The sequence below is a fragment of the Gekko japonicus genome, unplaced genomic scaffold, assembly GCF_001447785.1.
Source record: "Gekko japonicus isolate JY-2015 unplaced genomic scaffold, Gekko_japonicus_V1.1 scaffold264, whole genome shotgun sequence".
NCBI classification, from domain to species: Eukaryota; Metazoa; Chordata; class Lepidosauria; order Squamata; family Gekkonidae; genus Gekko; species Gekko japonicus.
Window position 1 is genome coordinate 176,066 of NW_015162484.1, and position 24,672 is coordinate 200,737.

General features: G+C 42.6%; 1 protein-coding gene across 1 annotated transcript in view; it reads right to left on the bottom strand.

Moving 5' to 3' along the window:
• Window positions 1-317: 317 nt before the first annotated feature.
• MYOZ2 (myozenin 2) overlaps window positions 318-24,672 on the bottom strand; it is a 51,264-nt gene continuing 26,909 nt past the window's right edge. The window contains exons 4-6 of the mRNA XM_015405920.1: window positions 21,584-21,713; window positions 16,822-17,005; window positions 318-731 (exon numbers count right to left, since the gene is read on the bottom strand). Coding sequence (XP_015261406.1) covers window positions 497-731; window positions 16,822-17,005; window positions 21,584-21,713 — 549 coding nt within the window. The 3' untranslated portion in view covers window positions 318-496. The remainder of the gene's footprint in view (window positions 732-16,821; window positions 17,006-21,583; window positions 21,714-24,672) is intronic.

Sequence of the window (24,672 nt, forward strand, 5' to 3'; positions counted from 1 at the left end):
TATATTCTTGTTTATACGTTGCATTCGATCTGTACAGAATAACCTCCCAAATAATAAATTGGTTTTCCAATCAGAAACTGCATAAGATAACACTTTCCCACCCAGTAGAATCAACAACCAAAGCTTTAATTACTTTCAGGTGGCATATCTGTTAGTCTGCCTAAAGTAGAATTAATGTACAGTAATACTGGCATAATTTTTATCATCACTTCACTTCTTAATATGAAAGCACAACAATGACAAATCAAGTCAAAGCTTTTGGTTAATAAACAGAATCAGTGACCAAACGTTAGAAAGTATGGATGCAAAATAATCAAAACTAACTTTTAGAGTAATGACCATATTATTTTATTTGTGATAAATGTGTAAAGAAATTAAACTCCAGAAAAGTTACATCAGATGTTATTAGAGAAGGTGTTGGAAGCAACCTATGTTTTTAAAAAATCAGAATACAACTGCACAGATTCTGAAATAGGATGTACACTCCACTTTCCCTTCACAGATCTTCTGTTTCTGGAACTCCATTGGCCTCTGTAGATTGGATAGTTATCATTATGGGAATACTCTCAGAGATCCATCCTTTAGGAGCCCTGTTGAAGGACCGCCTGGTAGAGAGAGGATTGGCGAGGACCATGAATCGCGGATCATTTAGCAACAGAAAGTTGTAATCTGGTACTCTGAATTTCACCAGCTTTGATGCTCTCTCAAAGCCTCCAAAAGGTGTGGCAACTCTATAGATGTTGGGAGGGCAAAAATAAATGAAAGGTAAATCAAAACAAATACTCTGCTTTTCTGGAAAGGAAAGTTTCTAATTTCCCTCCCTGGAGTTTATGTTGAAACACTTATAAATCATCTCTAGCACTTTTATCTCTGTATCATTGTTCCTCACACCAGCCTTGTGATGTCGGTCATTTATAATCGTCATTTTACGGCTCTGCAGGAACTGCAGGACAGAGAGTCCAAAGTCACAACTGTAACAAAACTGGACCAAACTGGGTCATAAGAGAATAACCTCCAAATCACTCCACAACTAGACCTGTAGGGGGATTAACTCCTAGCTATTTTCTAATATTGATGGTTGAATTGAAGTCAGCAGGCTCCTTTAAAAGTACTAACAATAACATTACAGAAATGAAACTGCTAAAACTCATTGGTATACGTGGAGGGGGGTAGTAGTACTATCCTGCCAGAAACTGCATTTTAAGGTCCTAGTACTAGAAGCCCAGCTAGAATCCCATAAGATTCATTAATGTTAACATTATTTGAAGGTTAACTATTACTTGCTCCTTTAGGCAGTAGATTTGGGGAATAAATTAAGCTGCTACGGGTATATGTGCATTGTAAAATGTACATACACACAGTTATAAAAAAACACACCAACGTTTGCTGCTTTTTCTTTTTGCTGAACTATTGTTGTAATCCTAAACCAATGGAATTAGAAGTATGTAACTCTCTTGAATTAAACTATATATGCAGCTTTCCTTTTTATGCACCCTACGGAAAGACCACTCCTTATGCTGAGTCTGTAATTCTAAGCATGTTTGCCAGGGAGTAAGTCCAAAGGAGATCAATTTGATGTTTTTCTGAGTGGATACACAGCTGCAATCCTATGCACACTTTCTCAAGAGTAATCCTTACTGAGCTTGGTGGGGCTTGCTGTCTGAGGAGTTGTGTATCGGACCAGTTTACAAATACATGAATTACCATGCAGTGGATACAGCATATGTTTGCTGGAAAATCAAGTCTGAGTATTCATTGTCAACTTGGATAGTTGGAAAACGTAGCTAAATTCAGTCAATCTCACTTCATTCATTTATTGCTCTTATGACTACAGTCTCGAACAGTTCAACACGAAACTAGCAATAATAAGAATAAGAATAACTACTATAAATAATAGCAACAATAATAGTAGTGATAATAGTAATAACAGTAAATATAATAAATACACCATAAATGACATTAAATACAGAAAATACACCTATAGGAGCTAAAACATCACATTATCCAGTTCTAACTAGCTGTTAGATTTGATTACATAAGAGAAAAACCTAGCAATCACCAGGGTAATATCTTCCAGCCAGAAGAATCTGTAACTTACAGTGGGCTGGAAGACTAGCCAGATCCTTTAAAAGGGGGGAGATAAGGATGATTCTGTACCTCTGAAATTTTGGACAGTCCAATAAACAATGAATTAAGGTATCAAGACCCCCTGTATCACAGCTACAAAGTCAATCAGCTAATGGGATCTTCTCAAAACGGCCAAAAATTCTGCTGTTGGGATTGAATTAAAATGAGACAACATGAAGGCTTGTCGATACTTAGGAACTGTCAGATAATCAAGTTAAGCTGGGCTGAATTTTGAGTAAACCAGCCCCAGATAGAGGGCAGAGCAAATTTTGCGGGCCCGAAATCTAGTGTTAGATTCCTCCAAAACATAAAGACATCTCAAAATCAAATTTCTAACAGAGGTCAAACTATCAAATCTGCTGCACACTACATATGATCTCAGCCAAAAGGCCGAGAAACGATAATCAATATCATTAGGTGAAATCCCTAGGCAACACAAGCGGGAAGCTACCAGTTTCTGCCAAGATGTTTTAAAGGAGTCCTTCCTCAATAGATGGAGTCTGCTCGTTCCCTGAAAAGCAAAAGTTAGCCTGAGCCAAAATCTAAAGGTGCATGCCCAGGCGCTTTCCTCAAGGGAGCACACACCTAGTTCAGCTCTTAATATAGTTCCTTCCACACAACGAGGAGCTCCCATAATTCTTTGGAAAAACCCTGCAGAAAAAATATTGAGCTAATCATGACAGCCAGAGATCAAAATTGGGGCACTGTAAAACAACTGGGCTCCTACCTTACATTTATATACTGTGAGTGCTGCAGGTACATATTGACTGCCCTTAGAAAAGAAATAATGGATTGTTGCATTAGTCGTTACAGCAGTTAGCTGTTGGGCCTCCTCTATGTATTGTTTCCATAACAGGTTGTACCGAAAAAGTATTCCCAAATATTGAAATTGTTTAACTTGCTCTCGCTTTTCTCCTTTGATTTCCCATTTATAGATTGGACACCAATGTCGCTTAGTAAAAATCATAACCTACACTTATTGTTATTGATTTCCAATTTCCCCCCAATACAATAGTAAGAAAAGGTTTTCAACAGATGCTGAGGGCCAACAGGAGTATACCCTCAGCATCTTTTGAAAACCTTTTCTCAGCGTATCACAATACAGGTATTGCAACATTAGTTAAAAAAGGGGAGTGATGATCAGGTGATTTCAACTTTGCAGACAAGTCATTCAAATATAAATTGAACAATAGCGGAGCCAAAACATATCCCTGGTGGACCCCTTTTCGCGAAGGGACAGATTCTGACAAGTGGCCAAGATTGCTACAACAAACACATGCGTAAGAGGGCTCATATAGTCTTTCAGTTAACCACAACAGTCTGCAGTTGATAGAAGTAGTTCTTAACTTAGCTAAATTCATAGCTCAATGGCAGACAGGGTTGCCAGGTACCCCCTGGCAACCAGTCGGGGGGGGGGGCTTACTGGCAGCAAATAGAGGCCTAGGCTTCTGTCGCCAACAACATGGGGACATTAGGTTGCCAGTGACAGGGAGATGATCTGGTATTTGGGGGAAAACTCTACGGTAGAAGCCTTTTTTACCATAAGAGTTTTTGCCCAAATACCAAGTGCCCCTGTGTCCCCCAGCACCATGATGGTGTCACTTCCAGTGCATGCTCAAAGCGATGGTGCTGCATCACTGGCAACAGAGGCCTAGGCCTCAGTTTGCTGCTGGTAAGTCCCCCCACAAGCCAGCTGATCAGTGCCAGGGGGAGGGGCCATATACCAGGGAATCCCCCTCCTCCGGTGGAGGTCTAGGAACCCTAATGGCAGAGCACACACTTTACAAGCTGAATGTCCCAATTTCAGTCCTACGAGGCATTGTGGTGTAGTGGTTATGGTTTCAGACTAGGATCTGGGAGATCTAGGTTCAAATCCCTTCTCTACCATGGAAGCTTGCTGGATGACTTTGGGTCATCACACACTCAGCCTAATCTATCTCGAAGGGTTGTTGTAAGGATAAGATGGAGGAGAGGAGAATGATAAAGTAAATGACTAAATCTCTGGCAACTCTAGTTAAAGGGTTAGTTAGCAGGGCTGAGAAAGACCTCAGAGAGCTGCTGTGGTTCAGAATAGACAATACTGACCAAGGTTAACCAGTTATTTGTTTCAGTGAAAGACATTTTCATATGCAAATTCTATTTTATAATATATTATTGCAGCTTTTCTGAGACATTGCTAAAAATACTGCTGTCTGACCATAACTTTATTTTATTTATTTATTTTATTACATTTATACCCCGCCCTCCCCGCACGCGGGCTCAGGGCAGCTTACATAGGCACAATCGTGCAATAAAATACAACACGATTAAAACATTTTAGGCACCCAAAGTGCAATAAAATTACACAGTTAACCACTTAAAACACAATTCAGTCTTACAGAATGCATTGGTGATTAAAATACTCGTTATATGTCACAGTGAGGTCAGAAGAAAGGGGGCGTACTATGTGCCGAGATTTTCCGGATGGCTAATCAGCCCACCCCGACGGCACTGCTCTGCAGTACACGATGGTAGTAATAGTGGCAGCGGCGGCTCCTACTCAAAAGTCTGGTGGAAGAGCTCCGTCTTGCAGGCCCTGCGGAACTGTAAAAGGTCCCACAGGGCCCTGATCTCCGGGAGCTCATTCCACCAGGTAGGAGCCGCCACCGAAAAGGACCTGGCCCTTGTGGCAGCAAGCCTGGCCTCTTTAAGGTCCGGGGTCACTAGGCGGTGTTGTGACCCCGACCGAAGTGCTCTTTGGGGCCTGTATGGGGAAAGGCGGTCCCTCAGGTATGCCGGACCCTGGCCATGTAGGGCTTTAAAGGTGAGCACCAGCACTTTGAAGCAAATCCGGAACGCTATAGGCTGCCAGTGCAGCGCTTTCAGTACAGGTTGGATGTGATCCCATTTCGGGACCCACATTACCAGCCTGGCTGCCGCATTCTGCACCAGCTGCAGCCTCCGAATTTGCGACAAAGGCAGCCCCATGTAGAGAGCGTTACAGTAGTCTAGTCTCGAGGTGACCGTCACATGGATCACTGTGGCCAGATCGCCGCGGCTAAGGAAGGGGACCAACTGCCGCACCAGCCGTAGGTGATAGAAGGCTGCATTGGCAGTGGCCGCCACCTGGGCCTCCATCGTTAAGGTGGGGTCCAGGAGCCGACTCTGCCTGAGCCACCGAGGCACGGCCTGTAAAGCCTGGTGAAGATCTTCTGGATCGGAGTCCGACCGGCCACAAAACATCAGATAGAGCTGGGTGTCATCGGTGTATTGATGACATCCAAGCCCATACCTCCGGACAATCTGGGCGAGGGGGTGCATATATGTGTTAAATAGCATTGGGGAGAGCACTGCCCCCTGAGGCACTCCACATTCAAGCAGGTGCCTCCGGGACTGCTGCTCCCCTAGCCCAACCCTCTGTCTCCGACCTTGGAGAAAGGAGACAAGCCATTGAAGGGCAAGCCCCTGAATCCCCACGTTGGTAAGGCGGTGGGCCAGCAGCTGGTGGTTGACTGTATCAAATGCGGCCGACAGATCTAACAACAGCGCCGCCGCACCGCCTCGGTCCAGATGTCTGTGGAGGTCGTCAGTAAGGGCAACCAGCACAGTCTCCGTCCCATGCCCCGGGCGAAAGCCAGACTGGAATGGATCAAGGATGGAAGCATCATCTAGAACACTTCCTGATCTTTCTAATACAGGAGTGTCAAACATAAGGCCCAGGAGCCAGAACCAGTCCGCCCAGGGCTCTTATGTGGCCCGCAAGCAACTGATGCAAGGGAGGGAGTGTTGGGGGGAGTGGACAGAGCAACTACACTGTAGTTTCAGCACAGCAGAACAACCTCGTCTGCAACAGTGAAACAGCATGGGAGCATCTGCCCAGCCCATGAGGCCTTGCAGTGAATATACACCAACTCGGAGCTTACCAGCTGCTGTCCTTTATACAGTTTATATCTCTGGCACCTGACATTACATTTTATGGTACGCATGGCCCAGCCCAACAAAGTGACATTTATGTCAGATCTGGCCCTTGTAACAAATGAGTTTGACACCTCTGTTCTAATAGGCTTGGCCAAACTAGGCTCTGGTATTGCAAACACAGATTTAACAGGTTTCTGTAAAGCCAGCCCTCTGCTTTTCTAAGAGAGTAGTATCTTCTAACTGAAATACAGTACAACTAGACCAAATGTTTAAAACAAATGTATGCATGCTAGACAGAAATGCATAGGGACCAAAATAAAAAGTACAGTAATTAACTAGTAAAGGGAATGTGTGTGGCAAGAGTAAATTTTCTGAAGAAATCGTTTGGATGATGTCAGGGAGTTGTAATGCCCTATATTTCATGAAACCTAAACATGTAATTTGAAGTCTGACTCATTGTGTGCAAGCAAAATCCACTGCCAGAAAAAAAGATCCCTGCTGCTCATTGAATATAGTAGGGAAGTTCAGGTTGTTTTATGCAGTGGAAAATTAGTGCAACCTTGGGTTCCTTTTGCCCATTTTGTGCCTTGTGAAAGCAGCTGATCTTCCACATTGAGGGCAGTTACATAGTGGAGAGTGGGTAAGCACAGACAATTGTAGCCTGGATTGCAACTCTCCTCCCCCCCCCATGAAATACAGCTCAGATCCTATGCTACAATTTTATCCAGGAGCCCAGTGTTTGGTAAACTGGTAAAGCAACTGAAATGCTGGTTCCAAACAAGACCCTGGCATGTTTAAGTGGTGCTATTCAGCCTGTTTATTTAGTAAAAGTTAATGCAGGCCCCGGTCACACGGCAAAGTTGCCGCGGGAGAGGCACGGATGGTGGGCGGATTATCCAGGCGTGATCACACCCCAACTTCTGGGAAGTGCACCCGTTGCTTACTGCCGACAATGTGCATTAAAAAACTAGTACCTCCCAGGTACTAGTAAACGTTTTCCACGAGCTGATTCCAGACGCCCGTGGTGTGATCGCGCCAGCGCGCGGCATTCCCCTCCGGTCCATCGTTTACCCGCCAGCGCTGAGGGAAGGACCCATGGTGTGCCGCCGGCGCGAGGGAAGGACCCATGGTGTGCCGCCGGCGCGTCTGATCGTGTAATCGCAGATCAAACTGCGCCGGGGCACTTAGCCACGCCTCCCCTCCCCCCGCGATATCTGGTCCGTGTGACTGGGGCCACAATATAACAGAAAAAGGATTGTATCCTGCCATCCATGGTGTTTGCAGTCTAGGGATAGAATGCCTTCTACAGTGGATGTCCTTTTGGCGCCTATCACAGCAGTCACCATTTTCTTTTCTATTCTTGCAAAAAACACTGGCTACCTTCAGTGGAAATAAGCTTTGATTTGTAAAGAAGAAAACAATTCTTGAGGAATTAGGTGTGGGTCTGAAGCACTGACAGAAGAAAGAAGCAGAACCGACTTATGGACCAGAGTTGCCAGCCCCCTGGTGGGGGTTCCCAAACATGCAGCTCCTGCTTGAAGTAGGGCTGCCAAGCCCCCAGTAGTGGCAGGGGATTCCCTGCCCTCAGGTCCCATTGCCTGCCCCAACAAGAGAAAAATTAAAGGATATTGATGCGGGAAGTGACAAGGATAGTTCTAGGAATCACTGGACATTCTATGGTTTTACCATAGAATTTCTGGCTATTCCTAGAGCTACCCTTGTCACTTCCTATATTAACTTTAGGTAAGTGCATAAGGCTGTATTTTTTAAATTCTTGCAACCCTGTGCCACTACCCTGCCCACAAGCCTCTCTCTGGTTGTCTGGCAGCCCTAGCTTGGAGCTGCAGCATAACAAAAATTAAAAATGGCTGTCAGGCCAATGACACAGCTTCACTTTTGGGAGAAGAAGAGAAGAAGAGATTGGATTTATACCCCGCTCTTCACTACCCAAAGGTGTCTCAGAGCGGCTTAGAAACTCCTTTCCCTTCCCCTCCCCACAACAGACACCCTGTGAGGTAGGTGGGGCTGAGAGAACTCTTGACGGAAACTGCTCTTTTTCAAGAACAGCTGTGCCAGAGTTATGGCTTGCCCAAGGTCATCCAGCCAGGTGCAAGTGGAGGAGTGGGGAATCAAACCTGGTTCTTCCAGATTAGAATCCGCGCACTTAACCACTACACCAAACTGGCTCTCACCAAACTGGAAGTGACAGCAGTTCTCTCTAAGAATAACCATAGAGTTTCTGGTGTTTCCTAGAGAGGTGTGACTTCAATTCCAGGCTTTCACAGAAGTGATGTCATACCATTGCTGATTGCAGCCCCCCCCCCAATGTCCCCACTCCATCCAGTCTCCTGTTGGTTGCCAGGCCTTGCATGGCAAGCTTATTTTGGAGAGGAGTATGTGAAAGAGAATATTGGTTGTTTGAGTTTACTAAACCATTTGTTTCTTGAATTAATTTTATCTTCAGGCCTATAAACATTTTCTATCTTCAGGTTAGGGTTTGATCCTAGCAGCACCATAGTGACTACAACTGTTTCCCTATATTCTTAACATTTAAATTTTAAAGCCTAATGGTTTAAAAGTAAACAAACAAGTACATCACCATTTGACTTAATAGATGTGTCAAGTTTAAACTAACAAGCAAACCGATTAAATTCAATAAACTTAGTTACTACCTGTTCTATTTAAAATGAACATTCAGAGCACAAAGTTGCAACAGGGCTGGAGGAAAATGTCCTATTGCTTTATCAGAGGCTTAATGTGTAGGAACCGGCTGCTTAAGTTTTTCATGACATGAAGATAAATAACTTCACCTCGTAAATAACATCCTTCTATTAAAGGGACAGGAGATTCTTTTCCTCCAGTCAGCTGGCAACCCCACATAAGGGGCTTGGGTTGCCAGGAAGATAAGGCCGTTATAAAAAGATAACTGTGAATTCAAAGCTGTGGTACTTGGAAGCCTGTTGCAGAAGATGTTTCTCAACTCACAGGATAAGGCTCTTACTATGTAGATCAGTAACACAGAACAACATCCAGCTTGTCTGGATTCCTTTACTGCTTTGAAAACAATCCATTTCAGGAAGGGAGCCTTGCTCCTCCAAGAAGGCAGAGAAGCAAAACCGGTCAAGCCTGCTAATTTTTATATTCAGGCCGTGCCTCACTTCTCACCTACTGTTCTATTGCCGGCATTTTCCCTGCCCCCAAAAATGTGGAGGAATTCCCCCCCCCAATTCTACAATAAAAAATATTGAGCAAAATAGTTTTAAAGTGTCTTCATAACGTAAGTGTACGTCTAAATTATTCCGCAATAAAACAAGGACATGACCCTTTATTATATCCTATTCAGATCCATTCCTCTTGCTTCTTAAAGAGAGTCACCTTCAGGGAAGGGAGGAAGGATATTGCTAACATGACTCTGTTCCACAGTTTCCAATGAGAAAAAGACTAGAGCTCTCAACTTGCCAAGCACATCAGGAATATTTGCATTAGGAAATAAAAATGAACTGAACTAGCAATTCAAATACATGCAGTGGAACCCATTGGCTTAGATCCTCTGGAGTATTTGCACAGGTGAGAGGATATGCACTCATGGCGCGTAGCGTTCTCACCTCACCTCCTCCCACAGCAGCCTGAAATGTCCCCAAAATCTCATTGCTGGGGCACAGGGGACCCACAGGAAATACTCCAGCCATAACTTTGTAATTACATTTTCTTTGTTCACCTCTTTGTTCACTGTTAACATTTGCTGTGAACTGTGGGGAAATCCATATGGCCTGCTGACAAGGCTTTGTTGTGTGTCCTCTCACTTTTTGAAGCAAGAGGACAGGGCTAGGGTGGCCAGCTGTCCAGTGAGGGCAGGGGAATCCCTGCCCCTGCCCTCTGTTGTCTGCCTTCACTTCTGCAACCACTGGGAAGGAAAATGGGAAGATGCAGCTGTCGCTTTGACATCACTGCCCACCTGCAATACTCTAGGAACTGATCCTGTCTCTATTGTATTTACCATAGAATTTGGGGAAGTTACTAGAGCATCATGGGGGGAGGTAGTAATAGCACTTCCAGTTTTCACTTTAGAAATGATGTCAAAGTATCCATGACAAAGCATCCCCTCCCAGGCCCTGCCCCCAAACAACTGTTGAGGAGCTCAGGACTGGTATCCCTTGCTGTGGCCTATGAAAATTTCTCACCTCATTAATTTTCCTGGCATCTTGCCTTTTGAATTTGTCAGACCTCCCCCCCCCCAAAAAAAAACCCACACCCTGCTATGCAGAGTTCCTCAAATCTAAGCTCATTGACTTCAATAGACTGAAATCTGCTAGAGTTGGTTTCCAGATGCCCGTTGGCAACCAGTGGGGATGCAGGAGGACTTACCAGCAGTGTGCTGGAAGTGACATCACCATGTAGCTGGCACCATGCTGAAATGCCAAGCCTCCCCCACTCCCAGTAAGTACTGCCAGCCAGTTGCTCAGGGGTGGTGGGGGGGGGGGTAGAGCCTGGGTCAGGGACCTGAGAATCCTAAAGTCCACACAGGACTAGTGGCTCCTCTGCTGGAGGAAAAGCCACTAAGGGCTCAAATACACGATAGGCCCAACATCTGTGAGGTCATGTGACCAGAACTGCAGTCAGATATTCACCTTAAACTGTGCTCATTTGCTCAGTATTGTGAGTCAGGTTGTCAGCCTCCAGGTAGGGTGTGGAGATCTCCCAGAATTACAACTGCTCTCCAGATAATAGTGATCAGTTGCCCCAGAGAAAATGACTGCTTTGGAAGGTGGACTGAACTGTATGGCATTATACCCCACACAGATGCCGCCCCACCCCCTCCAGGCATAGCCCCCAAATCTCCACAAATTTCCATCTTGGAGTTGTCAGCCCTGGCTGCAAGGAAACCCCACCTGCAGTGCTCCTTTGCAATGCTAAGCAAACAAGCACTGTTTCAGTTCCCCCAGTGTATGCCTGACTGTAAGTCAGGTCACTGCGAGTTACCCCCCCCCCCCCCATTTTTCAGCCCTGCTGGATGAAGGCTCTCAAGCCAAAGGAAGGTTTCAGATGTTGCTGAACAGTGCAGTAGGCAGTAGACTACAGTCTTGTTCACATTAGTTCTGGGTTGCGGTTATTTGGATCTGATGATTTGCTTATTGGTTCATAAATGGGCTTTAAATAAGTTTTAAACTGTTAAGCTTCTGATTGTAAAATGGATATGTTTATTTTGTTTTATATAGGTATATAGTGCATGGTAGCATTAAGAACATTGCTATGAAGTGGGGTATAAAGTTTTACATAAATAAATAACAAGCATTTATTTTTATTGGGGATGAGATTTGTGACTCAGAGATACATGCTCTTCACACAGATGGTTCCAGGTTCAATCTCTGGTTGATCAGGTAGGAGGTAATGTGAGACATCTCTCTCTGAGATCTTAGGAAGCTGTTGCCAGTCAGAATATAAAATGCTGACCTTGATAGACCAAAGGACTGAGTCAGTACAAGGCAGCTTCCTTTGCTCAAAATTATAACAGCCCCTGGCATTCAGTTTTTTTAAAAAAAATATATGGATGCTGTAGAACAGAGATCCTAAAGGTCAAGATACCTTTACCCATATACTCCCCATCATTTGCTGTATTGGACAGAGAAGCCTCCTGATGTTTTTCAAGAACAGCTGTGCCAGAACTATGGCTTGCCCAAGGCCATCCAGCCAGGTGCAAGTGGAGGAGTGGGGAATCAAACCCGGTTCTCCCAGATTAGAGTCTGCGCACTTAACCTCTACACCAAACTTTGGGACACTCATCTAAGAGAAATCTGCCAAGCTGCATTATTGATTTCTTTTTGATAACAAGTGAGTATTATTTTATTCAGTACAGTTTTGAGAACTTATTAAGTTTAAATGTCATATTGACCTGGCAGGGGCCTTGTTTTAGCAACAGGTTAGTGTTTCATATTTTTACTGTACTTTATGATGGTTTTATTTTACTGTACTGAAAGCATTTCAAGTGTTTTGGTGGCAGAGAATATGACTCCTAGGTTTTTAAAAGTATATAAATCAAATGGTAATAAACAACATTTTCCTTCTAGGCCTTTTATATCCTTGAAGCTGTCTTCTGAATCCTTTCCAGTTTGTTTTGAATATTGTCACAGCTGGACATGAACACTGGTCCAATGTGGTAGTGATTGATAACTGAAAGGAAGTTGCAGCTGCATTCATGCTTTTTATCTGGCCCTGCTCTATTAAAGTCTGTGGTAAAACACAAAGGGTTGTTGGCATAAAGCTTTCTGAAATTCAGATCTAGGAGTCAGCCTTCACATGGCTATGAACAGCAGCAGTGACTGTATCTCTGACAGGTTATATCTGGAGTTTCAGTTCCTAGGAATATTTCTTCCTGTGGTGACACAGTGGAAATGAAAAGAGTGATGTCATTATGATATCATTATGTTCTCTTCAAGATTACACCATTTTTGTTTTCCCCAAATTACAATCAATACAGTTAGCCATGTTTCACTAGAAGATGTAACCCCTAAAAATAGGAATGTAGTGATGCTTCTACAATATATGAAGAACGGGAGGCAAAATTTGAGAGGAGCTTACATCATACAGGATGTGTTCTCTCCAGAATAATGATGGCAAAACAAACCTGCTCTTGAGCGCACATTATAATTGTACAATAGATTTATAGATTCTGACCTAATACTATATTATGAGCTGGACCTAACCAGCTTTTCTGCTGGTGAAAAACACAAGGAGGGCTCTCTTTTGACCACCTAAAGAGGCTATGCTGGGGATCATGGGACCTGCATAGAAAAGGGGCAGGTGGGACAGGAGCTGTACTGAAGAAGGCAATTGGGAAAGATGGAGGAAAAAAGCTGGCTAGATCCCACCCTGTGTTATTCTATCAGACGGTTCGGATGTAGTATTGAGACTAGAGCCAGGGGCCCCAACCATACATCCTCTTCTGTGCTAGGAAGACCATCCAGATATGGTACCCTCCTCTCTATCTTTATTCCAGCCAGTGACGCAAAAACTCCAAGATGCTAAGGCTTTTCTTTGAGGAATGTTAAGGTAATTGCATGCCTAGCAGCTACCAAACTGCTCTGCCTGTTCTTGATAATCTTGAAATTTGTGTATTTTCTCCATTTCCTTTTATCACTATTGCCTATAATGAACACCAGCATTCTATGAGGAGGAAGTTGTTGCAAGTGTGGGAAGTATCAGCTGTATGTAGGACTGCTGGACCGGTTGTGGTAATCTGCCCACCAAATCAGCCTGTGGTAGACCCCTAGCTGGCAACCATGATTCTCTGTATATTTGGTAGTTTATAAATTCAAGTCATTTGCTTCCTCTTAGTTTGTAGAATGGCAAATCCTGTTCCTGATATTCTCTATTGGTGTGCAGTGCCTCCTTCCTGTTTTCTGTAGCTATGGGCTGCAACCTTTCTTAGTTTCTCAAAGGATGTTTTGTGTTGTGTCAGTCACTTGGAATTAAATACAAGTCATTCTTTTTTAAAGCGTCTCGCTTAGTAAATGAAATTACTGTATCTAGTATGAATAAGTATGAGGCACAGCCTGGATATTTTGTAAAATGTTCCCAAAATAGTTCCAGTCAATGTCAACATGTCCTGAGGTTCTGCTAAAAGCCACAGTATACAGTTTAACAAATAAACATTTTCTTTCTTGGTTTATCTTCCTGGTGCTGCTGTATACTGTTCTTTGTTTGTCGTGCCTAGATTTTGTTTTTGTTAAAATTAAACTTTTTTTTTGCTGGTTCAGGAAGGTTCAAAACATTTTTTTCAGTTACAAATGAGAGCACAAAATCAACACGCTGACTAATGATCTTCTAAGATGTGTGGGGAATGATGTGGCAACTGAGGGTGCCTCAGACTATGTTGAGATCAGGTCCTAAATAACAAAATACTTACTTTTTATATTAAACAATCATAAACCAGAAAAATAGTTATGACGCCTTTATATACTATGAAGGATATATGTTAAATTATTTGCTATCTTGCCTGATTGCATGCACATAAGTGTAAAGCACAGGCAGCTATACAGCTGTTTCCATGATCATGCATGTGTCCATATTGGCTGGAAAGGTTTTAGGCTAAAGACAGATAATAACATTTGCAGACCAGCAGCCCTGTTTAGAATCATAGAATCACAGAGTTTGAAGGGGCCATACAGGCCAACTCCCTGTTCAATGCAGGATCAACCTAGAGCATCCCTGACAGGTGTTTGTCCAGCTGCTGCTTAAAGACTGCCAGTGAGGGGGAGCTCAACACCTCCCCAGGCAGCTGATTCCACTGTTGCACAACTCTTACTGTAAAATAGTTTTTCCTAATATATAGTTGGTACCTTCCCACCCTTAATTTAAACCCATGATTGCAAGTCCTATCCTCTGTTGCCAACAGGAACAGCTCCCTGCCCTCCTCTAAGTGACAGTCCTTCAAATTCATAAAGAGCCCTCCTCTAAGTGACAGTCCTTCAAATACATAAAGAGAGCAATCATGTCCCCCCTCAGCCTCCTCTGGACTAAACATTCCCAAGTCCCTCAGCCTTTCCTCATAGGGCTTGGTCTCCAGGCCCCTGATCATCCTCGTCGCTCTCCTCTGCACTTGCTCCATTCTGGCCACAATCTTTTTGAACTGAGGCCTACAGAACTGCACACGATACTCCAGGTGCAGCCTGACCAATGCAGTGTACAGGAGGACTACAACATCTTGCGATTTGGATGTTATGTCTCTGTTGATATACCCCAAAATCACCTTTTTTTGTCACAGCATCACAATGGCTGCTCATATTTAACTTACGGTCCACGTGTACCCCAAGATCTTGTTCCTACACATTGCTACCCAGAAGCGTATTCTCCATCCAGTATGCGTGTTCCTCATTTTTGTTACACAGATGTAGAACTAGGCACTTATCCTTGTTAAATTGCATCTTATTCACCCACTTTTCCAGGGTGTTCAGATCTCGTTGAATTCTACCTCTTATCTTCTGGTGTATTCACTGCGCCTCCCAATTTGGTGTCATCTGCAAATTTAATGAGTAGCCCCTCCACACCTCATCCAGATGATTTATAAAAATATTGGAAAGTACCAGCCCCAGAACCGAGCCCTGTGGCACTCCACTGGACACCTCCCTCTAGTCAGATGAAATGCTATTGACAACTACTCTTTGAATGCAGTTCTCCAACCAGTTCCCTATCCACCTAACTCACGGGTGTCAAACATGCGGCCCGTGGGCCAAATCAGGCCCCCGGAGGGCTTCTATCAGGCCAGCAGTGGAACTGGCTGCCTTCTGTTTCTTCTTCCAGTTCTGCTGCTGCATCATCATAGGTTTGCAGCTTACAGATACACACCTGAACAGCATACTCAGGATTGCAACAGCATAGACATTTTTATGCAATAATTCAGAGCAAGAAGTGTCAGTTATCAGACACTGTTAAATAAACAAAATATTGCAAGAGTGCTCATGTTTTAAGCATGTTTTTATTTTAAGTAAAAAAAACCCTTTTTGTTTGTGTCATTTATAAAGTTTATATCTCTACTACCAGGCATTACATTTTATGACACACATGGCCCGGCCCAACAAGGTCTCATTTATGTCAGATCCGGCCCTCATAACGAGTTCGACACCCCTGACCTAAGTATCCTAGAGTCCAGTCCACAGTCCTCTAGTTTAACCATCAAAACATCATAGAGAACCCTGTCAAAAGCTTTACTTTAATAGTAGACTATTAATAGTAGTCTGTTTAAATGTTCCTTTTTAATCACCAGGATCTGACAACAAGAATTCACACAAGTTTTCAGAAAAAAACAGCTCTGCTTAACTGATTAGCAGGTACCTGAGATGTCACAACAAATCCCCAGAAGTATTCATAAAATTATTTAAAAATAATAAAGTGAAGGATGAACAATGAAGTGAATGTGTATGAGCTTCTGCTAAACAATAAAAAGGCCAATGGCTCACCCAAAGCATGGAGGAAGAGTCAGAACTGGTGGCCATAATTTGGTTTATTGGTCCATGTATACACTTTACAAATCGTGTAACTAGGAAGGTTATGCCTGTTTTCACCCTTAATGTGAATTAGGGTATATACAGCAACTGCTGCAGCTGATTTATGATTGTAGAGGTTGAAAAAAGTTATGATTGTGAAAAATCATTACTGGTTATCTTTTGAATAGCTCACTCCACACCAACTTTTACTATGCAATGATGGTGTCACTCATGTGTAGTGGAATCTTTCCTGGGCAATCAGCCCATTCTGTCCGTTTGAAGGGCCAAAATGATATGAGACACTGAGAACACCAGGAGCAAATCCTTCCGCATTGTAAAAACGCAAAAAGAAGCCCTATTTGGATTGCCACTGAAAGGAGGAGTAACCTTTCCTGCTCAGGCAGTTTGCACAAAGAAAGCGGACCCCCTATCTGCTCTCAGAAGCTTTCAAAAGGAAAAAAGACAACTTCCTGTCTTTCCTCCCCTACTAGGATGAATAGCAGCATGGAGAAGTCTAAGCTTTGATAGGAGAAACAGCATGGGAATGGAAAGACTCTCTTCCCTCCCTCCATGGCTGTGATCTGAATTAAGGCTGTTTATACCTGAATTTTATATTTCAAAAAATGTTGGGAGATCTGTGATCTCTTTTTCCTGTTGTTTGACTTTAAACAGTTGAATTGCACAATTAGCAATCTGCAGTTCAGGTTTATGATACCCTGGATCAAAAGGTAAGAGGAATCCATCTACACAGTGCGCACATGTATTGGCAGCATGCTATTAATTCCACACGCTTATAACCCCACCCCTTGATAATTACCTGTTAAAGCTCTTATAGTTGATCAGCTCTGGCTTGGCTCCTGGCTTAAACAGTTTAGGGTATAAAGCCTCCAACAGCTCTGGGTCATTGCTGATGGCTTCGATCCAAGGTGATTGATAGTACTTTGGCACAGCTGTAGTGTTGAACTTTTCAGGAGGAATTGTCTGCAGTGGTCCAGAATATCCTTTGGGAGGACAATTAGAATACCATGTGTGGATTTTATAGTACTTGCAAATGCAGCAAATGGAAAGATCAGCATGGCCCCAATAGGATCCAAACACCTGCTCAAAACTTTCCACTGTCAAACTGCTTTCTCTTACCCTTTCCCTGTTATGTGCCTTGATATTTAGTCTGCAAACATGAGTCATGTTTTCATGCATGTATAATGTTTCCCATTATTACTGTTTTCATGTATTTATACTGTTTCCCATTAGTACTGCCTGGCAACCAGCCTGAGGTAGGAGAGGTATAGATTTTCGTATGGGGGGGGGGGCATCCCCAGAGCAATGACCATATTTCTGTTGTGACCCAGAAGTGTTTTCATTCCATTGGGGCATGACACTCTAACATTTGCTCAAAACTCCATTGTTTAACCATAGAGTTTTAGGTGAATGTTAGAGCATCACCCAACATGATGACATCACTTCCAGGTTGTAACAGAAACAATGTCATCACACTGGGGATGCTGATCTTGCCCCTCTTTTTCAAATGGACATTTCCTCCTACTGTCCAACTGAGTGGCAGCAGGCAATGGGAGCTAGGGTTGGGAGATCCCCCGCCCCCAGGGGGAAGCTGGCAAACCTACTACTGTGCAATAATTGTAATTGATAGCTATTTTGCCTCTCAAAAAGTGACATCCTAATCAGATTTGTATCTTTGACTTTAATGGACTTAGAAAGATCTAACTCTGTTTAGGATTGCACTATAAGGCTCCAATCCTAAGAACACGTACTTGGCAGTAAGCCCTACAGATTCATATGGGGCTTACTTATGAGTAACCGTGCATAGGATTGGACTGTAAGACTATATACACACGCACATTCTGTCCACATCCCCTGAGTAAATTCACAACAAGATTTTATGAAATTCAGCGGTCTGGCCAATGCAATCAGTCCTGTGATTCTGATGTAATCCTTTTCTTGAAAAAGAAGTTTGAGGATTTCATAATTTCAGCAGAAAAACATATGAAGAACAAGAAAGGGCAAATGTTCTGTCATGCATCCATTAATATGTCCAGGGGTCATTTCTTAGAAAAAGAGGTGGAGAAGTGTTTGCATTCCATTGGGGCATGATACTCTAACATTTGCTCAAAACCCCATTGTTTAACCATGCATAACTTATTTGCATATGCCACACCCCCTGGCATCACCGGAAGTGTGTCAGAAGGCAACACCCATCGCTCAGGCTCCACTGGACTGTTTTGGATTGCTACCTATCGGTGGGGTGTGTGTGAATGTGCAGATCTGTCCTCGCAGAGGGGGGAGAGCTTGTACCTGAATAAAACTTGGTCTTAAAGGTGCCACTGGACTGTTTTGGGTTGGGGGGGGGGCTCTGCAACTTACCTGGCTGCTTCTTGCTCTGACTGAGGGCTGCTGGGAGCAGGGTGGGGCTTGTTGCATATGCCTGCCCCCTGGGCTCTTTACTGCCGGAGCTCCGCTCCTGTGCGCTCCTGCAGGAAATGACCCCTGAATATGTCTAATCATAAAGTAGATGATGTGCCAGTCATGAAAGCAGCAAAAGCAGGCCACCCACAGACAGCATGAGACTCATACCTTTCTTTGTATTCTGGGACTCTCCAGATATGCACATCCAAAAAAAAGATTGTGGTAAGGATTGAGCATGCTCTAGGATACACATAATATTGATAGTGACTGAGAGTCAAAGGGGATAAAACCCAGAAGCTGATAGGGAAATTGGCCTACTGAAGCCCCTGAGAACTCACAGAATCCTGGAATGGGAGATGTGGGGAGGAAAATTACACATACATTATTTCTCCTGATTCTTCAAGGACACCCGATTTCTTCTCTTTAGCAGCAAGCTTTGTAGCTGAGTACATATCCGTAGGGAAGTGAACCTAGGCCATTCACAGGCAAGATTTAAATTTCTAAATAATGGAAAAATATTACTCTGTAAATTAAAAATAAACCTGAAACACATTTAAGTATGACTGAGAAGGCTCTAAGAGAAATAAAATGTTGAGGGCTGTTGAACATCACCTCAAGAAAATTCAAAGGGGTTAGGAAATTGGCCTGCTGATCTCCTGAAGAATTTAGGGTATGAGTAGGAAGGGGGAAATTTCCCAACAGTTTGCGGTAGGAGTCATTCATCACGGGACCTCAATATATTTTCACTTAATTACAAAACTATATATTATGTATATTTTATCCATATACTAATCTTAAAAGGTTCAGCTTTGCAAACTTCACATATTCCTATTGGTCAAACATACAGTCTTGCTTGCAGATCCAGCACAGAAGAGACCAGTTCTACTTATTTACAGGATTTGTGCACAGCTCTGATTGACTGGCTCTCGTCACCTCCTGAATGTCTGCAATGGAGCAGTTTTTCAGGTAGGAAAAAAACTTGAGATTTTTTTTTTAAGCAACAAGGAAACTTTTAATTGGGTAAACTTGCAAAGTGCTTGGAAATTGTTTCAAAGGGCAGATAGCCTCCTTGAACTTTTTTTTTTTAAAAACCTGATCATATTCTAAAAATGCTTGTGTGGATGTGTGGCTACCTCCCTTTCAAGCACTTGTTGGTTAGTTAAGGGGAACTAATACATATTTAAGGACATTGTAAGTTGCCAATTGATATCTTAATGCACTTGGTACCATGAGTTAAAACTTCTGCACATCATTAATTGCATTAGTTTGTTCAAAATATTGTAATAGGACTCACAAGTGAGGAAAGGGCTTCACTCACTTTATAATTATTCCACATAAGCCAGTTACCTTTTGCTTTCTAAAGGGCAAAAAGAAAGGCTTCTTTGTTACTCAGTGTCTCTGAATAAACAAGCTTCCTTGCAGCAAAGAGTTTTCATTGCAGTATAAAACATCCTTGCTACCAGAGAATCAAATTGACCTCTCAAGTAAAGGATTCCTTTAGAACTTTCCCATACAGATTTGCATGTTAAGGCAGAATAATTAGTGCTGTATCCCCCCCCCCATGTAACTGCTGGACCTCCTGATGGCACCTGGTATTTTTGGCCACTGTATGACAGACTGTTGAACTAGATGGGCCATTGGTCTGATCCAACATTGGCTTCTCATATGTTCTTATGTAACAGTTGGATGGCCTTTCCCAGCTGTAAAAATCTATCAAAATTTGATTGTGCATGTGATTGTGAAAATAAAGATTTAAATGTTTGCTAGACAAAGGTCGAAGGAAGTTGTGCCCATCTGCAGCAGCTTGGAGATCTCATCCACACATACTTACAAATGGAAACTAAAAATGTAATAGAATTAGGGCCTCTCCAATTAATTAGGGTAATTAAAGTCTAGTGGCTGTTATGTTTTATATGGGGTCCACTCATTTGCTATCTAAGTTGCAAGGAGTTCCAACTACAGAGTGGAGCTTTCTTGGCTCCCCTCCCTCATGACAGTCCCAGTACTCTCCCAAGTCTTGCGTTTTGTGGGATTTGGAGAAACACTGCACTGGATCCAACCTTATGATGGTACTGGGGAAATGCTATTCTTTCTGTGGATACTAGTACTGTGAGTGCCATGTAGAATGAGATTACAAAAACACCATATGCAGCACTCTCTAGGCTTGGACCTGTATATGCAAATGAAGCAAATAAACATGCATATGCTTATTTTGTACAATTTATTCTGGAACCCTAGTTAAGGAGTATGGGTAGGGAAGAACCTATGCAGTTCACAGGGACCATGACAATTGTTTTTCTGAAGAATTTTTGTAGTACAGAGGCAAAAGTAGTTATATTGTGAGCCAATATGTTTGTGATTCAAATAGTGCATCTGCCACAGATTTACCAGGTGGCCTTACTACATAAACCACCCACTCACTAGCTGCAGTTCTCCCTTTTGTTAACTCATTGATGATGTACAAATTACTGAGATAATGAGTAGTACTTTGAACACTCTCTAAAATGCTGAGTATTATTATTGCTTTTGTGACTGAAACAAAGATTCTTTGGAGACTGAATTCTCTAATACTAATTTCTGTGCTTGCATGGCTGCAAGTTCGTTTTGGTTATTTCACCCAACCCAATGCGTGCAGCATTTTGTAAAAAAATAATAATAATTGCAAAGCTAGTTTTATATGCTCCTTTGCTTCTTGCTGTTTTACCCCTACAGTGGACTATTTGGTAACATTTTATTTTTTTCCATATCTCCTACTGTGCAATGCTATAGCTAAGCATTGGTCGTGCCCTGGTGACAAAAAAGAATGGTGAACACTAGCTGAACAGTTCTCTCACAAAAAGACAAGCCTAACACATGACATTGTGCTACTGGCAATTCATCAAAACCAGTGTGGGTATCTCACTATAAATAAAATCTGTGTGTGTTTGTGCATTTATTGAGGCATCTTATTTAGACATCTTGTGAAATGTCTGCTTTCTTGTCACTGGTCATCTCACCGATGTCATAAGGGCTGTGACTCAGCTATGCTTCTACTCTAGTGATAATCCAGACAGTTGGTCTGATTTGTGCAGAATTTTTAAAGATTAGTTCTTAAATTGCCTACATGAGGTTGCCAGCTCCTGTTTTTGGTCTGCTTTATACTCTTCACAATGGCTTACCTGGGGCAATGCTGTCAGGGTGTGGAGGGCCCCGTGGATCAGGAGTATTAGGAGGCGTGATTGGCACATGCTGCTGGCCAGCTTCCATGCCACTGCCATCTAGCTGAACATACTGCAAGACTTCATTGCGCTGCATTTGAATGAAAAGAAATAGCACAGCTATCAGGTAAACAATAGAGACGCCAAGTGACTGCTGAAAACAACATCCCAATGACCTGGCTTTCCTTAACTGGGATACCAATATAGTAGCTCTCTGTTTAAATTCGCTTGTTTTCTCACCACTTTCTCCCTTCCCGCTCTGGTATCTGAGAACCTCACACTCGTCAGGTTCGCAACTCCCTTATGAACTGGTGAGGTATTATTCTTACTTCAAAGATGTGGCATGAAATGTCACAAAGATTAACTGGCCTTCAAAAGCTAGAATGGAAAGTATCTGGCAAGCTGGAAATGATAGGCGTCATGCTCTGGGCAAGTGAGTTATCTAATAGAATATCACTTTTCCTGCAGCAAAAAAACTGTCATATGCCTTTACTTTAAAATGCTGTACATATTTCAGCACACCACTGGCCCCCAAACAAAATCAATGGCCCTTATTTCAACTTCACAGAGAAGACGTAAAAATACTTCAATACTAATGAATTTGAAGGTGTCCATGAAAAGATTAAAAAGTCTGGTTGCTGTAGCCTAATGATGTCAACAGACTTAATTATCTAGTTGCAAAGGTGCAGCCCTAACTGGACACTTTTCCCCCCCACCAGGAACATCCCCAAGTTGGGTAGAGAGGTTTGTTCTGAACTAAGTTCTGTGCTTCCCAACTATGTGCAGGCCCAGTTGGGACTGGGAGTAGGACTGTAACATTACATAACAGAAAATTTTTCCAACCTTAAATTACCCCAGTGGTGCTATTTACTGCTTTGGAGCCTGCACATGTACTGATGGGCCAAGGAATGCCCAGGGCCATTTCAGATCATCGTTAGGTCCACAGTGTCAATAGTGCACCGCAGTGCCCTTGAACTATCAACTTTACAGCACAGAATCCACCCACCGTATTCTATTACATTCTTTTTGCTGCTGGGAGCATTAGCCAGTACTTTACCCCATGGGCAGATTAGGGAGAGACTGATGGATATTCCAAAGCAAACTGGAAACCAGGGTGGGATATTACTTTTTTATTTCTAGCTCTGTGTTCATTCCCAGATATTCTCCAAGATGGCTTCTAGGGTTCAAAATGGAACCTGAGAGACATGTTCCTAGTGAAGAAGATGTGACATCACTTTTCAGTGGAGCTCTAGGAATTTTCCCTAATCTCTGTAGTAAAGACTATGGAAACATGGAGAAACTCCTAGGGTGTCACTACAGAGGCCATTTTCCAGCCACTTTTTCTCCTGATCCTCAATTTCTGACATATGGGGGATTGGATCCAATGGGAGGGTTTTGTCTACCACAGTTGAGCAAATAATCCTGATCTCCTCTTGGAATGCTCATAATTTATTTGCCTTGCACATTTCCCACATAATATTCATAAAAGGATTCCCCAAACATCACCTCAGTTTGTAATCATGATAATAGCCTTAGTATAGCCCACTCTATGAAAATTAACAATCATTTGGCTTTGCGCATCCTTTCTCCTTGGTCATTAGTTCCATAGTGGCATCCCAAGCTTTAATCATTGTTTCTATAACATAGAATTAGGACTCTCTAAAAAGTCTGAACCTTATTTTAGCCATAATATGAAAATGAAAAGGTTTAAACTATAGGCTATCCTTGAGTGCAATTTCTCTTAGAAAGAAGTTTCTCTCAGAATGAAGGATCTCTTTAAATTACAGTGATCCATGTGGAGATTCAAACAGCTGTTTTTTCACCCATAACTTGGGGAGTCTTACTAGGTTAGACTCAGCATCTATGCTGTGAGCAACTTGGAGGCAAAATGATGAAGAATGTGAGGAAATAATACAGAAATTATGCTCACGGCATTAAACTAGTTTTCTAAACAGGTTTCATATAAAGTAAGCAGAAGAGCAAACCTTTCGTCTCTGTGTAACACTGTGGTGTTTTTACTGGCATTTGTTTAGACTGACCTGAATAACTTGGTACTTTGCCACTCAAGAGTGATTATCCTGCCAATATACCTGGCACTGAAAACTGTAAACTAAACCACATCAATGCATTTTAAATAACAGTGTTAAATCTGACCCATCTTCCTGAGACCTGGATATATCTATCAAGGCCTTTTACAGATCCTAAAAGCTGCTTCTACAAGCCCATTAAACTTATGATTCATCTTGTCTACTCTTGTTCTTCTCAATACACATAATAATGGGGTTAAAGTAGTACTTTTCCTTATATTTCTCCTTTGCCATCATGCCCAAACTTTCATCTTCCCCTGTACTCTAATTTCCTCATGCAATATTATTCAGGGCTATTTTTTGGGCAGGAACGCACAGGAACGGAGTTTCGGCTGGCTTCCAAGTTGGCCACACCCAGCAGGAACTCATTAGCATAATAGGCCACACCCAACAGCAGAAACTCATTAGGATTGGCTACATTAGAGGTGTGTGGTCTAACATGCAAAGGAGTTCCTGCTACAAAAAAGCCCTGGGTAAACAGAATAAGAAGCCAAAGGTGGGTGTGGCTGGATGAGCACACTTCTGGTAACATGGGGGTGCGGCCTAATATGCCAATGAGTTGTGCTGTCAGGGGGTGTGGCCTAATATGCGAATGAGTTTCTGCTGTTGGGTGTGGCCTATTATGCTAATGAGTTCCTGCTGGGCTTTTTCTACAAAAAAGCCCTGATATTATTTATAGTAGTTCTCCTAACATTTTAAACATTTCTGATATATAATAGGTTTTTAAAGTTGGTTTATTGTTTTCAATTGTTCAGCGCCTTGAGGGCCTTAATTGAGATGAAAGGTGGGATAGAATTTTTAAAAAATGTTTCTCATCCATGGAATATCATGCATCTGGGGCCCTAACCTTCGAAGGGATGAGTGAATCTTATAAGAAAGTGTAAATGCTGAGAAAGTCTTTTGGAATATTGCAGTGGACTGAGATTCCTTTAGCACTACAAACCTGGCTGAAAATATCTTGAC